Below are 21,419 nucleotides of genomic sequence, written 5' to 3' on the forward strand. Positions count from 1 at the left end.
CTTTATCTTTTAAGGAATGGGACATTATTTCCAATATATATAATGTAACTATTCCCATTGCTTAATCCTGAGGGTTGAAACTGTGATTTTATCAAATGCCTTTGACAGGCAGGTGTTTAACCAAAGCTATTCACAGTAAGGTATGTTATCAGGAATATCGGTAGGTGTCAGTAGTATCCAGGCTAATGATGAATAGATACATTATCAGGTCTGTGTCTTGTCAAGGCTGCAGGAAGGTCAATATGTTATCAGCATTACTGACAGAAAAGTGTTTATCATGGAAATTGCGAAGCGGGTATTTCATGTGGATAATAGTTAAATAAATTATAGAAATTTGGGCTGAGAAGGTTTATTATAAGGGGTAATGGTAAATGTACATTTTGTCAAAGTTATGTAGAGGGGTCATTTATCATGGCTATTAAAATAGATCAGTACCTCAGCAATGTGTCAGTAGGCATATTAAGGACTGATGTTCATCATACTGATCACTGTTGCAGCAGCCAAAGCTATACAGGTTATATCCTGCATGGCATATAAGAGCCAGCAAGCTTCCAAAGCTTCAGGACACCTTCCATGCACTCAGACTGTTAGCTCAAGATGAGCTGACTAAAAGACAGATTTGGGCTCCAAGCATTTCAGAGCCTTCATGCCACTGAAGAGAGTGCTCCTCTGTGGGCTTTCAAGGAGCGATGGTCAGCATGTGCTGTTCTTTAGCAAAGCAGCTAAGTTACTTTTGGGGGAAAAAACATCCACATATGTTTGTTGTTTAAATTTACTTTTTTCTTTAGGAAAGTATATTTGAAGCTGGGAATATGTGTTTTTATTGACTGTCAAATGACTTTACTATTCTTTTAAAAGGGAAACAGAGTATAAAGCATTAGTCCAGATAAAATCACTTTAGCTAACAGATCTAGGAGACACTCTCTCTCTGTGATACCCTCCCTTAGAACAAGAACATTCACCCATCTACCTGCTTAATTGAATAAACTACTGGAAACTTCAACAAGGTGTCTTTATTCCTCCCACACAAAGGGTATCAGACAAAGAGAGTCTCCTAGATCTGCTAATGATCTTATCTGGACTAATCCTTTATACTCTGCTTCTAGTAAGTCCTGTCAACCTCAGGGTCACAGTTGGGATACCAGACTTCACTCGAGCCCTCTGCATCACCTCTGTATACTTTTAAAAGGGAGCATACCTTTGTTTCTGACAGTTTAGACATTTTTTAGAAATTTTAAAACTTTTTTTCTGTAGAGAAACTATGTTAAAATTACTTTTGGGGGGCTGATAAAGTATATTAGACTGTTTTCTTTACTGTGTTTTAACTGGAAAGTTTATTTTTAACTACTTTTTAAATTTTACTGGCTCGTGCTATTTAGTTTCACCAGGAAAAAAGCACCATTTTTGGCTTGACTGTGTTTTTATGCTAGGGTTCATAGGTTCCTAGGATGATACTAGGGTACTGGCCCAGAGGCCCTTCTAAGCCTAACCAAGAATTTTGCCCATGTTCCCTGAAAGTCAGCACCTGTTTCCCCTGTCCAGTAGGGACACAGGTGGGATCCCCAGGGGTGTATTTTCTGTTTCTCATCCAGTCGTTCAGGTTCCTCTTAAAGAGGGCTAGAGAAGTACTCTGCTTGACATGGAGAAGGAGTCTATTCCACAAACGGGGGAGTCTTTGGGACACAATCTATCCCGCCAACAAGTTCTATTAATGTCACAGACCAGGTTAAGGCCTTGCGTGCGGGTTGCACAAGTGGAGTTTGTCTTACGGATATGCAGCAGCTCCATCAAGGCTGGGTCTGAAATGGTCTTGTATGGCAGACTCAGGTCACCTCTGAGCAGTCTGTATGAGACTGAGTAGAGGGGCAAGGCTTTTAGCATATCTATGTAGGATAAGTGTTTGAGACCCTGGATTTTCCTGGTCAGGAATCTCTGTGGTCTCTCCAACTACTGCATGTGCTTGGCAAGGTGCATGCCAAAGAGGGCAATGTACTCAGTAATGGGTTTGATAGCAGAGATAATGGGTTTGATAAGAGAGGAGTACAGGGATGTTATGACCTCCTTATTCCTGGATAAAATACCCTTATTTATGAGGTGGGCCATGTAGAAAGTCTTCCGTACAACGGATGCAATGTGTTGGTCAAAAGTCAGGTTGCTATCAACCTGAATGCCCAAGTCCCTCACAACTGATTGCATGCTTAGTACATTGTTATTAATGTCGTAATTATTGAGGATGACATTTTCTCCAAAGGGGATAATGATGCATTTCTTGGTATTCAGTTTAAGGCCATGCTTCTGGCACCAGTTATTAGTTTGGGTGAGGCCCTCTTGGAGGATGTTCACATCACTAGGGGTATTTAAGACGGCACCCAGCTTGCAGTCATCTGCAAACTTGGTCAGCCACAGACCACTGGTTTTGGTTTGCACCTCAGAAGAGTATATCCCAAACAATAGAGGCCCCAAGACCGATCCTTGGGGTACACCGCTTGTTATGGGACTACTATTAGAGGTGGCTTCCCCTACTTTGACTAAATGGGTTTTATCAGTGAGCCAGTTAGCTACCCATCTGGTAACATACGGGTTGATGCCTACCTGGGAGAGTTTATATATTATGCCCAAGTGGGGAATAGTGTCAAAGTCTTTGGCTAGGTCAAGGTAGCCGGTGTACACCATCTTCTCCTTGTCCATGGCTTTGGTGACTGTTTCAAAGAAGTCGACCAAGTTTAGCAGGCATGATCTCTCTTTGACAAAACCAGACTGTGCAGGGTCAAGCATTTGGAGGTTGCCAATGTCCTTGTTTATAAGGTCCATGATAATGCATTCCATGGCCTTGCAGATCAGGCTGGTTAGGCTGATGGGCCTATAATTGCCTGGGTCAGTGGATGTTCCACCTTTGTGTAGTGGGATGACAGGACTGTCCTCCATTCAGCTCGGATGAAGCTGGCTTTGGTTGAATAGGGTGGACATTTGTTTTTTGTTGTTCCTAGCAATGTCCTCTCAGGGATCAACCTCCCTCTCTCTGTAAGCTTGAAAGCTCTAAAGGGCTTGGCACCCAACCCAGTCTCAGCTTGAACTGATTAATGTTTTTGATAAATGTGTTTTTGTGTTTTACCAACAGGTGTTTTGTTAGGGTATTGTTAGGCTAGGGTTTAATTATGGTTACTAATAACAGTGGTACACCAGTAGGGTTATCACCTCATAGCATGAGGTTCTCCGGTTCGATTCTTGGCTGGGGTGCCTTCTGTGCCGAGTCTGCATGTCCTCCCTGCATTCATCAGTACAAGGAGGAAGGGGGCACTGATGACTGAGAGGATAGACAGAGACACAGAATGGTGATTTCATTCACTGACAGAATACCTGGAGGAAGGCCAAAAGTATCACTTATTAACTATAGGGCAAAATGAGAGACCAGGTACAGCAATCACTAGCAAGATGGTAGGAGATAGGTATAGCTGAAGCCACTGACATCTCAGACAAGGGGTGTTAAGAACTCACTGCTTCTAGATGTAATGGAACTTGATGGGGTCTCTACTGAATGTCTTACTAAGAAGAATGCTTTGATCACTCTGACTTCATTCTTGTGGGGAGGCCCAGGTGCAACACTTGCTGTTAGGATATATAGGAGCTGAGAGTAACAGTTACAATGTGGACTAGAAGGAGATGAAGATGACCACTACATGGTTCCAGTGTGTGTGTGTGTGTGTGTGTGTGTGTGTGTGTGTGTGTGTGTGTGTGTGTGTGTGTGTGTGTGTGTGTGTGTGTATGTTTTTATGTTTGTGTATGGCTGTCTTTTTGTAAGAACCAAGTTTCAAAAGAGGTTAGGTTAACAACAAACTATTGCTGGCAAAGACTACCTTCACTAGGGATTTTGTGATGTACATCACTAGTTCCCAACTACAACAGCAGTTGTTAATAATGTACAGTTCCATGCATTGCATACACTTAAAAGTACTTACATAGAAGCCTTTTATGTAGCCCTCGTGGAGGTGTTCATTGACAGGGGGTACAGAATCATACTCTAGAAGCAAACTGCACATCATTGCATGTTATTATATAAACACAAAATCAGAGTGAGCTGATGCATCCTTATTATCTTGTTTGCATTATTTCTCTCCATCTTTCCATAATTGTTATTGTTTCTTCCTGCAGGGTTTGGGTCCTGGTTGTTATGACACATACAATGCCAATATTGACTGCCAGTGGATTGACATAACAGATGTACCTCCTGGAAAGTACACACTTAAGGTAACTACTGTGCATTAAAGAAACATTTTTATCATTAGAGCAATTTAATAAACAAAGCAATCAATTTTTATTAACTGGTTTATTTAATTATTTTTATCTCTGTTAGAGCTTGCAAATCCATGCTTTAAGGTAGTCACTTCTCAAATTCCTTTTTTTAGCATTTTTGAAACATAGGCAGCATTTAAAGAGGATAATCAGTTGTAGGATGAAGTACTGAATATCTAGTCACTATACTCAGTCTTTGTGTTGCTAAAAATAAGTAATGGCTAACCCATCACAAAATTGCACTCTTCTAGTCCCTAAAGAGCAGCTAAGATTGCACTTCAGAAATAAGCAAGATGTCTGTCACAGTTCTACTTGTAGCATCAATAAATTAAAAGAAAGAAAAATAATCCTCATTTTCATAATCTCTGCCAATATTTCCATGTCTGTACCTTTTAAAACTCTTTCTGAGTCTGACTCGAGCCTCACACATTTCAAATCACTACTATATGACCGTCATTGGGGAATGCACAGTGCTCTTCCGAATGCATCTGTAGATTAAGTAATCATTCTCAAGATGTTAAGGCAGCTTGGTAACAAATTGTTTGATCTTCTATAAGCAATGCCCAGATGTTAATTTTAGGTACTACAATAACAACAGTTTTCCTGTTTTTAAAATTAGATAAGTAAAGATAAAAAAAATGTGTAGACCATTAAGAGTCTAAATTCATAAAACTGGCAAGAAAGCCTGGCAGGGCTTTGTTATATCTGACTGAAGTTTCACTTCCTGGAAAGTTTCAGCATTTGATTGATTAGGGATTTCAACCAAAAATCAACCTAGTGCTGCTGAAAGATCCTTTGAAGAAATATGACACAAGAAATAGGTTTATGCTTCTCAACTGCCCCTAATTTTGCAGAACATTCCTGATTTTGCTTCATATTTTTGTCTTGTCTCTCATGAAACTTTTGATTTTCTGGTAAACCACTGAGAATTACAGATAGTCAATAATTCCAGGCAAGATCTAGTATGACTGCAGATGTTATTCTTCAAGTTTGTTTGAGCTGGGAGTAAATAGTAAATACCATGGGAGTTTTCTCTTCCCATGAGGGGCAGCTTGGTCTTACTACTTTTTTGTCATATATAAAGGCTGCCATTTTGAAGACAGTATATCTTTTAGCTGACTTTGGATGAAACCTAGTTTGGAAGCCACTGATACCTGAAATGACAAATGACTTTGATAACGTCTATAGATGTGTTAGGCCCTCAGGATTTGAGGGCAAAGCCAAAAATAGAGCCATGCTAGGAGATATACAGGAGACAGTTTATTGAGTCTTCATACCAAGAAAGACAGAAAATAGGATTTAGGACATTTAATTATCTCCTGTTTGTATTTTGGAGGGATATATTACACATCGCTATTAAACAGTTTTTAGAACATGCCGCAAGTTACAGTTTTCGATCGATCTTGTAATTACAGAATAACTAATGATGCACAAAGTGGGTCTGGAAGATAGATATGCCTTTGAAAGACTTAGAGTGAGGTCTCAGAACACTAGGCAGAGAGTGGTTCCACAAAATGAATGACCTCTTTGGGTTAGGTTGTGGGTAAAGGCAAGGTCTTCTAAATTGTTAGACAGCAGACTGCTTAGTTTGTTATGCAGTGTGTGTATTAATGGACACAAGAGTACTGTTATCAGATAAGTCTAGATCGGTTTGAGAAAAGGACTTGAAGCAGCTCATTTTCATGTGATGCTTGGAGTATGTTGATATCTACCCCTAGATATGAGGGTCTATATTAGATTGTTGAAACGGCATTACAGTGAATACCGTTTCGATGACAAACAGCAAAATGCTTAAACAGCAAAAGCTCAAGTCAGCAATTTTTTTTCCTAGGGAAAAAAATTGCTTGGCCGAGCCGTAACATTGCCCTTTACCCCACTGTAGTGCGATCTCAGAGTTGGTATATTTAGTTGGGGGGTGTTTTGATTTGTTGGTCTACCAGTGACCTGTGGTTTCGCTGTTTTACCATTTCACTGTTTACATGTAATTGAAACGGCATTCGCTGTAATGCCATTTTGACAATCTAATATAGACCCAGATATGCCACTAATTCTAGTAAATTTAAAATTTTTAGATGGTAGTCTCTTTTTAAATAAGTTTATATTCCAGTCAGGGTATCAACCATTTTTTCCTTTGGTTTGTCCTGGGTGTTGGAGGTATGAAACAAGAGCCTTGGGGAAGTCGACTAATGTAATTTGTTAGTATCCAAAACTACAGAACTTAAACATCAGTTTAAATGGACTTGTCAACTAGATATGACCATCCTTAAGGGAGGTGTCTGCCCCCTGTTATTAACAGGACTTGGGACAAAGACTCGCCTAAGAGTGAAAGCTAAGTGCCTAGAGAACTTGTTTTTCCTTTCAGTCAAGAAATCCATTATGACAAAATGGAAACAGAATGATCACCTGCAGGTTCAAGATGCATGTGCAATGAAGGATTTGATGAAAAGAGAATTAGTGCAGGCCGAAGACCCTCAGGGAGGAAGACCGATGGCAAAATGGAGTGTTTGGCAGATGACAGGTAAAGCCAGAAGGTTTTTAAACAACTTTATTAAACATAATTTTTATTCAAAGGTGACATAGGTGCTTGTATAGTAATAGATAAATAAACCATAATAACATTTCTTTTGTTATTTCTGTGTAGTATAAAAGGTGAAGTCAAAGCTTTAAACAGTGAGTTGTAAAGGGGTAGGAATTCTCATTACTGACTAGGTACTGTACAAGAAGGAATCCAACACAAGATTTTTCTTTATTTTCTTTCTAGGATAATGACTTGGATTTCCACAGATTCCTGTAGGTAAACAGGGACCTCCAAACAGGGCTGATCCCGTGGCATCACTTCTTTTAGACTATTAACTGTATTAGAGATCTTGAAGGGGAACTCAAGTTAAAACAGGGATTTGTCACCAAGATGTTCTTGAGTGACAGAAATGTTCAGTTCCTGTGCATTTCCCCAGAACCACCTTTTTGTTTTTGTTACTATAATCATATAGGGGAAAGAAGACCGAGATGATTCCAGTGAATAACTGTTGTTAGAGTGCTGTAAACAAGATTTTGTGTAGAAGTTACATGTGCATATTATGGGCTGCACATAACTACTTGTGTTTTATATTTATTGGTTATATTTATAACCCATTTCTCTTTTCTAGAGAAGTCTGTGTTGCTGTTGTTGTTTCTCAATAAAAGCTGAGGATTTTCAAAATAATGGTAATAATAATAATAATAATAATAATAATAACAATAATTAAGAAAATCAAGCAGTCTAATTGGCTGACAGGTGTGTAAAATATGTTCAGTGAATACCTAAAAAGAACTCCCACCAAAAAACAATGCATTACAAAAAATATACTGTTTCCAAAGTGCAGTAATACATTCTGAGGTGTGCACCAAGCAGAGACTACTATACAACCAAGTTAGATGTGTGGTAATATCTGTTCAGTGCATGCTTTATAATGTGTTATTGCATATATATCCATCCATCTATCCACAAGCCCCTTTTTCACATTTTTGCACATGGGTTTGGGGTGTCAGATCAAAAGTGAACATTATCTAGAGCCAATGTTCACACCAATGAGTGGCTAGCCCTGCCACAGTTGTTCCTCCATACCACACACACACACACACACACACACACACACACACACACACACACACACACACACACACACACACACACACACACTCACACCTATGGCCAAATTGGATCTTCCACTCGACCTACTGTATGTCTTTGTAATGTGGGAGGAGACCAGGGCATCTGGAGAAAACCTGCATGAACACAGGGACGACATGCAGACTCCACACAAAAAGCACCGCCACTGAAAATTGAACTGTAGAATTTCTTGTTATGAGGCGACTATGCCATCCACCGCACAACTGTGCTGATCTTTGATTATTATTATTGTTATTATAAAAATAATAATAATAATTAGTATCATTATTGTTAAAGATAATACTCATTTTAATTAAATAAGCTATAAAACACTGTGCAATTCAGAGGCACTACACTTTCTCCCCAGCATACTTCTCAACTGTCCAGACTTTTGCCTCATATTTTTAGTCTCTTTTTCATAAAATTTGTGTTTTTCTGGCAAATCACTGATGATTGAAGTCATTAATAATGTATGTTTTAGAAAATGCATGCTAACACAAATCCTGTTATTCTAGCAGCTTTCTCAGTTTATAAGAGCAGTATTTAAATTATGTCTCTGTTTTGGGGCCTCTATCCCCCCATTATTTTAGGCTTTGTCCAGATTTCTTCTGCTAAGAGGTTGAGCGGTATGCTCCCCTGGTTCCATTTATCCAATTATAGTGCTCACTCTTCCCATCTCAGACCATAATAAAAGTTGCAGACTTGATCTTTCAGACTCCATTATGAGGCAAAGATGTAAGCCTAGACAGAGGAGAATTTGAAGCTGTTGAAAAGACAACACTTTTAAAATCTTATGTTGGTAGTTCCTTTAGACTAATAATTAAGTGGTGGTAATACTATGCAGACAGGTCTTCTTTTCTTGTATGTTCTATCCTATAGCTATGAGCTTATAATGCCAAAGAGGGAATGTGTAAAGCTGGTTATTCCATCCATAATAGTACCGTGAACAGAAAGCAGCCTGTGTAATCTGACAAAAATCTACATCAAGATAAAATAATGGAATTGTTTGCTTAACTTACTAAGAATAATGTTCTGTCTCACTTCACTTATAGTCCAACAAACTGTATTTCTATCTTCTCTTTCAGGTTACAGTAAATCCTGATATGCTAGTTCCAGAGTCTGACTTTTCAAATAATGTGGTGAGATGTGAAATCATGTATACGGGTTCATTTGTGACTACCAGGAACTGCAGGATTACAGGGTCAGTATTCATTTAACAAGACTATTAATTGCTGAGGGATGAGTTGTGTTTTCAGAGTATAAACAATAAAACTTCTAGACATCATTTGCTGCTATGTAAGTTAGTCCGGTGTCCTTAGACTGATGCATGCAGCATGCAAACTGCAAAACCTGTGCTGACAGCAGTGGCAGTAGAAGGTGCAGCTCATATTTCCCTGCTGGTTTACAAAGGAAAGGCAGGTGAGAGCAAATGATAAGCAATGCATCCAGCTATGTGAACAAGCCATCAGCTCACCAGCTTTTTGCTACTTAGAATGAATGCAATGGGGTGCCGGTGCTGTTAACCTGCAATGCAAGATGGCACTGTAAATTTACTATGATAAGGGACCATTTGTATTCAGAGTCACATTGCAATGTGTTAGGGTTGCCACCTTTTCATTTGCCCAAAGTGAGATTTTTTTTCAATATGAGAAAGTGTAATTTTCAGGACAAACTGTGCCCACAACAAGCACAAAGAGTTGGATTTCACTTTGTTGTCAATGCATAAGCTCACTTGTACAGAATTTGATATGTGTCTATTATTTTATATCATATTAAGGTGTTTCACATACAAAATAACTGATTCATTTAACCAATAGAGAAAAATTAGGACATATTTCTGTGCTAAAATCTTTTAAGACATTTGCCATTTTCAAGTACTTTTGCAGGACACAACTGCCCAAATAGGGAGTGTCTTACATAAAGAAGGACAGGTGGTAACCCTACAATGTGTAGCTGCCTTTCTGTTGGATTATGTTAGCAGGTTTCACTAGTGCATAAGCTAAGAAGAATATTTTAGTTGATGTTTTTTGACCAGGATGGACTTAATAGACAAATAAATGCCTCATTTTAGAAATGTCTGTGTCCTTTGATCTGATAATAACTATACACCATCACACAGTATGCAACTGCAATTCACAGATACCAAACCCAGATAACAAATACACTTCATCAGTATATTGTTACCTTATCAGCTCATCAGTACTGTGGAGTTAAACAGACTGATTTCACTTTTGTAAGACAACATCATAATACACAAAGCTTCCCCCTACTTTTTTGCATTTGCTTGTTTTTTTATTTTTTATTTATTTTTTTGTAACATTCTCTTTATTGATTTTAAGAAAAAAAACACACTTACAATTCTTAATCACTAAACATAAATACAAACTACATATCAAAATAACTATGTACAACTCTCATCTATATCATAATGAATAAAACTCATGCAAATTCCATAACATCATGTCATAATCAGGTCTAATACAGATTTCCAAAAATCCTCCTGTAAAGGTTGTTGCTTCATGGAATACCACAAATATTTGCGTGCTGCTGGACTTCTCATATCACTATTAGAATTCAAGTGGAATCTCCCGCCCTTGTTTTTCTCATACAGCCTTTGGGGTACCTCCTCCTAACCTGTATGATTTACCCCATGACAGCCATTCCACATTCTAGCATAGCCTTTGCAGCATGTAGGTATAAGCGTATCTGCTGAAAGAAAAGCTAGTTGCCATTTTATTAGAGTTGAGATTTATGACAGCTAACTAAAACAAAATTTAGAACACTTTTGTATCTCCTTCCAAAAAACAGGTTTGGGAAAGAAGACATCATAATATGCACAGAAATATTAACTAGTCGTAAACTGCATTTACAACCTGCATTCCCTATCCCTAGGGAAAAAAAAGTAGGTGCCACCCTCACAACATCCCCACTGAGACAAACGCATGCATGCGTGAGTAACTGCACACACACACACACACACACACACACACACACACACACACACACACACACACACACACACACACACATAAACAATGATCACACCTAAGTATCACTGTAAATGATGGTTTGTCACTTAAGTGCCAGAAACATTTTGGGTGTAAACTAGTTCTGCATTGGATAAATGGACATACATCATTTTTTACTTTGCTGTCTTCAACACCAGATCCTAGTCAACTACTATTTATTATATCAAATTCCCCAAAATAGTTTTTTTTACAGAGATCCTCTGACACTTTGTGAAGCTTAGTAACCACTATCCTGAATACACTATATGATCACACAAAACTGAAGTGTAGCAGTCAAAACAGTGATCAGGTATGGTCTCAGCTGAGCTGCAGAACCAAAGGGGGAGTAGTTTACTCTGAGTAGTTTATGTTAATTGAGTAGTTCACGTTAATAGAGTCGTGCATATTAATTTCTACAAAGGCTTTTGCATTCAGTATAAAGTGTGAAATTGCACCCTGATTGAAGGAGGTCACTACAAGGAACATTTCCCTTTCCTGAGATTCACTGGCCATGGAAATTATTATAATTCCTCACATGGAGGGCCCTTTTTAAATTCTGCTGTGAACTTTTTTGTTATAACTTGCCTGCAGAATTCCTTCCACATGCGGGCCAGGAAATCTCAGAGTGGTGGTTATACTGTTTTGGGAACTGACAGTCACTGGCCAAATGTGACAAATCAGTCCATTATTCATGACCAGCCAGAATGTTCTGGAGCATCACAATTAAAATCTCACCCGGTTACCTCCAGAGACTTCAGTCTGTAGTGCTTTTATTTTCCAATATGTGCATGAGCAGAGAGAAGGGGCAGAATGTTTATTTGTACTCCTGTACTGAAGTATTACAATTCCAAAAAAGTCACTTTTTCTGTTAAAGATTTGGAATACCATCAGATATTGTGAGGAAGACATCTGCTTATGCAAAAGCTGGTTAGTCTTTGTTTCTTCATGGGAATACTTTGGGCTTTTGTGGAAAGCAATAACGGCTGCTTCAGGGGTTTTACAGAAAGGGGAAAGCTGTGCAGCATAATTAGATCTTAGGACATCAGAATTAGGCTATTTTTGTAGACTGATTGTTAGTAAAGTCTTCTGCATTTGGCAACTCATTTTACTCGGGTCTTTTTTTTTCCTGTAAAAAAATAGACTCTTTCATTGCAATCCCCCAAGAGTCCTCATTTAGGATTTCTTTTGCATCAAGTAGCATTAATTCTGTTCTGACAGTTTATTGTATATCTGCTAGTCACACAGCTTTGTCTGCAGCAGACTAACCTTTAATGGGGGCTTCCTATCATGACACCCAGTAATGCAAACCCCAAAACTCTGAAAAGGAATGTGTGATCCAAACAAAACCCTGCAAACTGTGAAATTCACTGTTACACTTTTAAAGCATTTTAGCCCCTCCCTACACCCCTCTACTTGCCTACACTAAGATTCCCCATCTGTGCTTTAATTTTTGCTGTTCTAAGAACTGCCATTACCGTCCTCTGACTTTCAGCAGGCACTCCTTAATGGAACACTGACCTAATTTCATTGCCCTAAGATTTCATCATGCTGCATAGCTTTCTCCCCTACCATTCTTAAGCTTTTGTCAAACCCTTAAATCAAAAATTCACTTCAGAATTTAAAAGGTGCCTCCCATGCAAGGAAAGAGGCTGTAGCACAGTTTCATAGTAGCTTGAAGTAACTGCCTCATTGCACTGGGAATTACTTATTCACCACATACACTGCAATGCTGTACTGTCTTCAAAGCAGAAAGTAGATTTTAATGCAGTTGTTATTTTGTTGTCAAGGGAGTCCCCTTCCAATTCTGTTGTTGCTACAGCCTGCCTCTTGGAACACAACACAACAGTAATTTTCATACAGAAATAGAATTAGTTTGTATTTATTTTACCCAAACACCTTAGGATTTTTAGTAGTGGACAGACTATTACATTTCTGTGGGAAATGTATCTACTGGAGGCCCTTACCCCTTGTAACGATACACTGTCAGTAAATACAGCCACAGGAGACCCACACTCTATATAATGATAAACTGTCAGTAAATAATTCCATAGGAGGCCCATACTCCATATAACAATATATTCTCCGTAAATAGAGCCACAGGAGACCCATACTCCATATAATAATGTACTGTCAGTAAATATACCCACAGGAGACCCATATGCCATATGACAATATATTGTTAGTAAATACAAATACAGGAGGCTCATACTCTATATAATGATATACTGTCAGTAAATATACCCACAGGAGGCCCATACCTCATATAACAATATACTGTCAGTAAATATACCCACAGGAGACCCATATGCCATAAAATGATATACTGTCAGTAAATATACCCACAGGAAGTCCATATCTGGTATAACAATACAGTGTCAGTAAATATACCCACAGGAGACCCATACTCCCTGTAATAATAAACTGTCATTTAGAGTAAACTATCTTCATTTGACATTGGCTATATGAGATATTGTAGTGGCAGAACCACAATATAAACTCATTATCTCAGTTTTGAAGAGCTGACTTGATTCTAGGATGCTTTGCAATGATGCGCAAAACTGAAGACTATGCCTTCCACAGCTGCACCCTCACCCACCCATGCCTCACACAGTGTTAGACAAAATGACAGATGAGAAATATACAACAAAGACTTCTTATTTGACAAAATCAATTGCAACTTTTTCAGAGGTGTCTGGAAAGACATATACCCTGAGATTCAGAAACATGCCCTCCATGAAGGGCTACAGTGGAGATGCCAAGAAGCAGAATGCGGTTTAAAGGTAATTATCAATTAACAAGTAGGAAATTTGCTGCCCACATTGTAATTAATTAAGAAACCTGCTCATGAAAGTAAATATGTGGTGGAGAGTGAGCTTGTTTTGTGATTGTGGCTGAGGACTTCTCAAAATACAGTAGTGAGCAAGTATCATGAACACAAGCACTTAACATCCAGGATAGGTTCTATCCCATTGAATGCTAAGCGACTAGAATGTTAAGCAAATACCATATACTTTACATTGTGCTTCGCTTAACATCCTCCTGCACAATATCTGACCATATTTATGTCCATTTAGCACAGGAAGGACATAAATGCAGTCACACTTTGTGTGGAAGGATGTTAAGCAACAAACACCTATGTGTATGCACACCTGCTGCTCAGTAACACTTTAGGAATAGCTGGAAGTCACTATAAGTAGCTCCCAGCAATGTTTCCATGTGGCTCCTAGCAGTGTTTCCATGTACTTTTTTTTCACCTAACTGAGAAGGAAATGGGAGTATAGGAAAGTCAGAAAAGGGGGAAAGGCAAGCAGAGAAAAACATACAAAGTCAGGTAAGACTAGGGATAAGGAGGGAAGATGAAGGCTATACTTTTTAGGGGGAACAGATGACATACTTTTCAAAAAGGGTAGATAGGGCAGGATGTAAGGGGGAGGTAGAAGATGGAAAGAGAGTAGAGGTAAGATAGCAGGGGCAAATGGATAAATATATAACAGAGACAAAGACCAACAGTGGAGGTGCTGACACAACATGGAGGGTTGCAATGGCCAGACAGACAGAGTGAAGTCAAGTGGTGAAGGGGAGGACTGGACTACAAACAGGGAAGAAAACTGACACACAAAGAAGGGAAACTCAATGCTGGGGATAGGGTGTATACTCAATTCCTGAATGCACAGCCTGGGCTAGGCCCAAGAAGAGGTCAGTCACCAGCATGGCAGCCCTCCCCTTTGGGCTCAGAATCTGATGGTAAAGAAGGCAGTGCCAGAGAGTGGTGCAATACTGTAAGCTTCAGAAGGACTCTCTCCAGGTGGCCAGTGTCTGCAAGTTCCCATTTAACTATATCGGAAATAGCAGGGCAGTGACCTGCCTGCATATTTATAATACATCTCAGGAGCACTCTCATGGACCTCTTGTTCCCACTGGCTCAGATGGTCAAGAGAGTGCCTTTATGGGTCAGTGTCATGTTGCCAGCAGTGTTCTCTACAGTGGCTGATGCCAGCAACACTAGTGACCACCCTGTCAACACAGTACCAGACATCCACAGTACACTGGGGATATTCCTTATGAGTTTCCAAACAAGCACGCACTTCTTATGATCTATATATATAAAGCCACCATTCCACAATGCAAAAATACTAAGCATACCACAATGGTGTCAGGGTGTGATCAATAGCATAGAATGAGTGTACAAGCAACACTGAATGAGTAAATTCTCCCAGAAAGAGAATGACATCCTGCTGTAGGACTTCTGTGAGCATGGACTGCAGATGCTTTCCCCGTGAGAGATGTGACCAAGCCTACCATGTGCATTTCTGGTGGGACCTTATAGAGGACATTAGTACAGTGACCAAAATCAGACCTACAAGTAGATCTGTAAAAGGGTACATGATCTTACAGGCATGCAGTAAGGCAACTGGCCTGACGTAAGAGCAGACAATGAGTGGTAGGGATCTGCAGACAGAGTCACTACTGACAGAAATCCATTGTGGAATGCTGGACTTAGGCATACCTCTCAACTGTCCAGATTTTCACAGAACGTCCATATTTCTGCCTCATATTTTTGGTCCATTTCTAATAATATGTGGGATTTTCTGGCAAATCACTTAGGATTGAAGTAACTAAATAATGACAGACACTTGAGTTTCAGATTTCATATCCCTCAGAAAATGTACATTAATGCAAATCCTGTTATTCTAGCAACTTTCTAAGTTTATAAGAGCAATATTTAAAATCTGTCTGTATTTTTAGGCCTTTATCCCCCATAATTTTTGGCTTTGTCCAGATTTCTTGCACTAAGAGGTTGAGAGGTATGGACTTAAGTGCTGAATTGCAAGTGGCACCTACAATATTCATTGTTGATACCCCAGTTGAGTAAATCTGAACACGTGGTACTATGTGCAGTACTCATCCAGTTCAGGGTCATACAGGTTATAAGCATGGTTTCTTTGTTTTTACAAGACTTCCAGGCTTCCACATGCAAAGGTATTCTGCTCAAGGTATGTTAGCCATATTTTTTTCCATAGCACTTTAATATATAGGATTAGTTTCACTGGGTTGTGGGTGTTGGTGAAGGATTCATCCTTAAATTGGGTAATGTTAATGTGTCTCACTGAAACTGTGTTAGCTGGTTCCTCTACCACAGATATATGCCTGCCTGATAGTAGGGAACTGACTAGGCCCAAAGCTAATGGCTGCCAAAACCCAGTACAGCTGGGGGTCACAGTGTCCATAGTAGGGAAGGGTAATGTGATAGCCACATCCCTTACCCCTTCCACAGACACAATGCCTGTGCTTGTGCAATCCACTTGTCAGACACAGGATGCCACTAAGTACAGGGTGAGGCCAACAAATCAGTCCTGAGAGTGACCTTATCTCTGGTGACAGAGTCAACCTTCAATGCCATCATCTCCAATGAGTGGAAGGTGAGCCTCAAAAGCTGCCATGCTGATTGCTACACATGCCATGAGTACACACCTCTCCGAAGATGAGTGGCCCTATGGATTCTACTCAACATTTTTGCAGGGCCATTGTACAGAGACAGGCAGAGACCAACCCATAGATAGCTGTGCTTGTTGGGATAGTGAATAATCTGTATGATATCCTGTAGAAAAATATGGGTCAAGATGTGCAACATTATGCACAGGTGGCAAAGGGAGTCTGTACAGAGCAGGTGCCCCTGTGGGGCTGTCTATCATGGTCTGCACTCTTTATGTGTCAGGTCCAGCTCTGCCATTGGGAAGACAGCCCACCATGGAGGGGAAGGACACAGTCTAGGACTCACATGGCACTACTTGTAGCCCAGCATCCAGTGCTGAGGACACTGGAGGGAGTTGTGGATTTAGACAAAGATGGGGTGTTCATGCTGAGACCTACCATAGTATGCCCCATCATTTAGGCTTATTAAGGACTCCACCCACTTTGTATACAATGGATCATGTCTGTGACCTTCCCAGTAGAGGGAACCCTTGTGGGTGTGGATGTGCACAGTCAGTGCATACTGTAGGTTTTTAGTAGGTACCCTTGACCTGCCCATCAGAGCCCAGCATAGTGTTGTGTCATCATCTGGAGCTGTGTCCATGCACCCCCCCCACACCTACACACACACACATGTCAGCACTGCCTACCTTCACAATCATATAACAGTTGAGGCACCACCCTCTTCCTTGCCAGACTGTCCAATGTCCTACACTCACCCACCACCCATGCCTCAAACAGTGTTAACTCTCACTCCCATCCTCCCTCACACAAACACACACTAACATGCACGCACAACACACACACACACACACACACACACACACACACACACACACACACACACACACACACACACACACACACACACACACACACCACTGTTGCCACTTGACAAAGAGGTGTGTATGTGTATATGATGACAACTATACCCTGCCCTCAATAGTCTGTGGCCTGGGTAACCTGTGTCTAATGCACAGTATAGCTAGTCCATACATGGTATAGCACAGCCTGGCTGTTTTACTGCATGTATCATTTTTATTGTTACATTTTATGTTTATTCTAGCCCATAGACATAAGGCAGATGTTGTTTCTTAGCCAGTGCCACAGCATATTATGCCCATCTGTATTTCTCATAGTCATCCCCTGCAGCCTGCTTTCCCACTGTGACTCTGGCACTTCCTACATGTCTCTTCCCTCCTGTAACTATTTGCATATCAACATGTTGTGTAATACAGCACACACACTGCAAAGATTTAATGGCATGTGTGACGCCCGTGCACTGGCCCAGTAATCAAGGAGCCTCAATTCTCACCAATAACACCAGTGAGTGGCATCCACATTGGGAAGGATAACAAATATGCACAGAGTAAAGTACAATTTCCCTAAAGAGCACACATAGATCACAGTCAGACTGGGGCTGGTTTCTCCCTTTCTCTCCAGATCCCCAATAAGACTCCCCATTGGCACAGCTATAGGGTACAGATCTCAGACTAGTGGTCAAGCTAAAACATCCAGCACCCTTCTCTGTCCAACCAGTGCTTCGTGTCCCTGCCCAAGTAGCTGACACACATACACACTTTGAGATATGAGTTATATACAAACACACAGATGCTCCTGGGGAAGGCTGGCACAGGTTCTCCAGCTATGCCCCCTTCTCTGCCAGACTATAAGGTAGACATCACTGCCTCCAACCACTAATATCAGCTACTAATAAGGCCCTTACCAAAGGGTGTCCAGTTATTACTGTGCAATATTATTATCCAACTGGTAAGTGTGTTTGAACAGCAAGACTATTGGGGTGGCTTTGTACAGTATCATTATATACATGCAATGTACTCTAGAGCTTAAATTATCTCTGCATAAAACAGCCACAGTTGAAAGTTTTAGAAATGTTTAATAATAAACAATAAGAACACAAGACAATACTTCTCACTACACAGTGCTAGTCAAGAGTTCAGAGATCACAGAGAAATGTTTAAAATAATACAGTAGAAAAGTTTTGACATCAATCCAGAAAAAACACTAGTCTAATCTTCATATTTCCTAGCTATATATAAGAGCAATCACAGTTCTAAAAATAAACTTACATATAGAGCAAAGCAGTGCTCGTGATGTTGGATGTTCTGAAGACAAATGCAAAATGCTCTGAGTCTCTCTGTCCTTAATTTGATAACACAGTACTACTGACTCATTACAGATTACATAATTTTTTCTCTGGTTCCCAGGCAAACAGAAGCTCGGAGCTTAGCAGACCTTTTGATCTTGCACCTGGTCAGGAAGCTACAGCAATAAAAGACATTATACATGCAAATTCTAGCAATTAACTCTGGTCTCAAAAAATAGAAAGAATCTGCTGGTTTAGACATCACGGCTCTGAGTTTGAGATCAAACAAGGCTTGACCTATCAGCTTTCTTCCAGCAGAGTGCACTGTTGTTACATTTTTGATGTTCAACATTTAACACCATTTTCTTCCATTTAAGAGAACAAGCCTGTGGCTTATATTAATATTTACAAATGACAGAATTATCTACAAAATTCTATCTGGCTAGGCTGGCAGCCTTCACATATCTTCACACATACCCCCCCCCCCCCCCGGAGAACTCAAGCTAGTTTTTCAAGTGACCCTTGAGACACATTGCTTGAGAGGGTTAGGTCTATCTGAGAATACCTTACCCCATTCCCTGTCTTGAGAGCCCATCTGCATTGGCACTGCTACTCCCACTACGGTGCTGCACTGACATATCATATGCTTGCAACCTTAGGCTCCATCTTAGCAACTTGGCATTTTGCTGGCTGGCTCTGTTTAATCATATTAGGGGATTGTGATCTGTCACTACAGTGAATTTTCTTCCATACAGATAAGGCTGAAATTTCTGCAGTGCCCACACTATGGCTAGACATTCCTTTTCTACAGCTGCATAGCATTCCTCCCTTGGTTGAAGCCTATAACTGACATAAGCTACTGGGTGCTCATTTCCCTCTGAAGAAATCTGGCTAAGTACAGCCTCCACCCCATGGTTCAAAGCATCCATCTGCACAACAAATTCTTTGCTGTAATCTGGACTGGCTAACACAGGGGCCCTTCCAAAGCTTCTTTAAGCTTCTGGAATACCTGCTCACATGCTGGGTCCACACTACCTTATCTGCCCTGTTCTTCCTTGTCAGGTCTGTGAGGGGAGCAGCTATGGTACTATAACTGGGAACAAAATGTCTGTAGTACCCTGCTGTCCATAAGAATGCCCTCACCTGCTTTTTGGTAAGATGTTTAGGCCATGCCTGGATGGCTTCCACTTTGGCAGGTTCTGGCCTGATCTTACTACTCCCCCCCCCCTCTATGTCCCAGGTAGGAGACCTCTGCCATACCCAGCTGACATTTGCTGGGCTTAATGGTCAACCCTGCCCTCTGTAGTCTACCCAGTACCTCCCTGATATGTTGAAGGTGCTCTTGCTAGGAATGGCTGTAGATGGCAATATTATCTAGGTAAGCAAGGGCAAACCCTCCTGCTCCTGCTAGGATACGATCTACCAGCCTCTGGAAAGTTTCTGGGGCATTTTTCATCCCAAAGGGCATCTTTGTGAGCTTATGCAAACCAAATAAGTGTCACAAAGGCTGACTTCTCTCTAGCCCTGGGAGTCAGGGGCACCTGCCAGTAACCCTTGGTAAGATCAATGGTTGTAAGATGCTTAGCCTCACCCAGCTGCTCTAGGGCATCATCTGTCCTAGGCATGGGGTAAGCATATGACTCTGTATGACTATTTAATTTCCTGTAGTCAACACAGAACCTGGTCCTGCCATCCTTCTTTGGCACCAGCACCACTGGGGAGGCCCAGGGACTGTTGGACTCTTGAATTACCCCTAGTTCCAACATCTCCTGTATCTCCTCCCTCAAGAGTCTCTTTGACTCTCTCAGGCACCCTATAAGAGGCCTGCCTAATAGGCCTTTGGGGTCTTGTATCCACCTGGTGCTGCACCAGGTGGGTGCATCCTGGTTTCCCAATGAACATATCCCCAAACCCCTGTAACACTGCTCGGATTCCTCAAACCTGGGTAAGAGATAGCTGCAGGGACATTGCTACCCCGTCCACTGAGGTGTCAGTCTGAGCCTCACTGAGGAGATCTTTCACCAGATCTCCCTCAGACTCCTCCTGCAATTGACTGCAAATACTCAGCACAAGGGCCTCCCTATCATGGTAAGCTTTCATCATGTTAACATGGTACAATTTGTGCTCCTGCCTAGCAGTTCCACCATGTAGTTAACATCATTTACCTTTCATACCACCTTGTAGGGTCCCTTCCATGCTGCTTACAGCTTGTTGTGTCTGACAGGAATGAGAACTATTACCTGCTGCCCCACAGCATACTCTCTAGCTTGAGCATTCCTGTCATACCATACCTTTTTCTGTTGTTGGGCTTCTGCCAGGTTCTCCTGGGCCAAACCCATGAGTTCCCTGAGCCTTGTCCTGAGGTTTAGGACATATGCCACAACAGACTCCTTGTGAGGTTTATACTCACCTTTCCATTCATCACAAATTAAATCTAGAGGTCTCCTCGCCCTATTCATATACAACAACTCAAAGGGTGAAAAACCTGTGGATTCCTGGGGAACCTCTCTGTAAGCAAACAACAGATGGGGCAAATATTTGTCCCACTCCCTCTTAAACTGGTCTGCAAATGCCCATAGCATGGACTTGAGTGTAGAGTTTAACCTCTCAACAAGACCATTAGTCTAGGGATGGTAGGGGGTGGTCTTTAGGTGCTTCACCCCACAGTACTTCCACAGACAAGCCAGCAGGTCTGACATGAAATTGGTACTTCTGTCAGTCAGTATTTCTTTTGGGAAACCTACCCTGCTGAAAATCTCTAACAAAGCATTTGCCACCTTTTCTGCCTCAATAGAGGACAAAGCCACTGCCTCAGGGTATCTTGTAGCATAATCTACCACCACTAGGATATACTTTTTCCCTGTGGAACTTGGGGCACTCAGAGGCCCTACAA

At 40.9% G+C, this 21,419-nt stretch overlaps 1 protein-coding gene across 1 annotated transcript in view; it reads left to right on the forward strand.

The window, feature by feature from the left end:
* Positions 1 to 21,419, forward strand: part of LOC122787367 (protein-lysine 6-oxidase-like) — a 407,094-nt gene that overhangs the window by 379,167 nt on the left and 6,508 nt on the right. The window contains exons 5-6 of the mRNA XM_044054026.1: positions 4,150 to 4,245; positions 9,025 to 9,140. Coding sequence (XP_043909961.1) covers positions 4,150 to 4,245; positions 9,025 to 9,140 — 212 coding nt within the window. The remainder of the gene's footprint in view (positions 1 to 4,149; positions 4,246 to 9,024; positions 9,141 to 21,419) is intronic.

Source organism: Protopterus annectens, chromosome 13.part0, assembly GCF_019279795.1.
Source record: "Protopterus annectens isolate FY-2018-M chromosome 13.part0, PAN1.0, whole genome shotgun sequence".
NCBI classification, from domain to species: Eukaryota; Metazoa; Chordata; order Ceratodontiformes; family Protopteridae; genus Protopterus; species Protopterus annectens.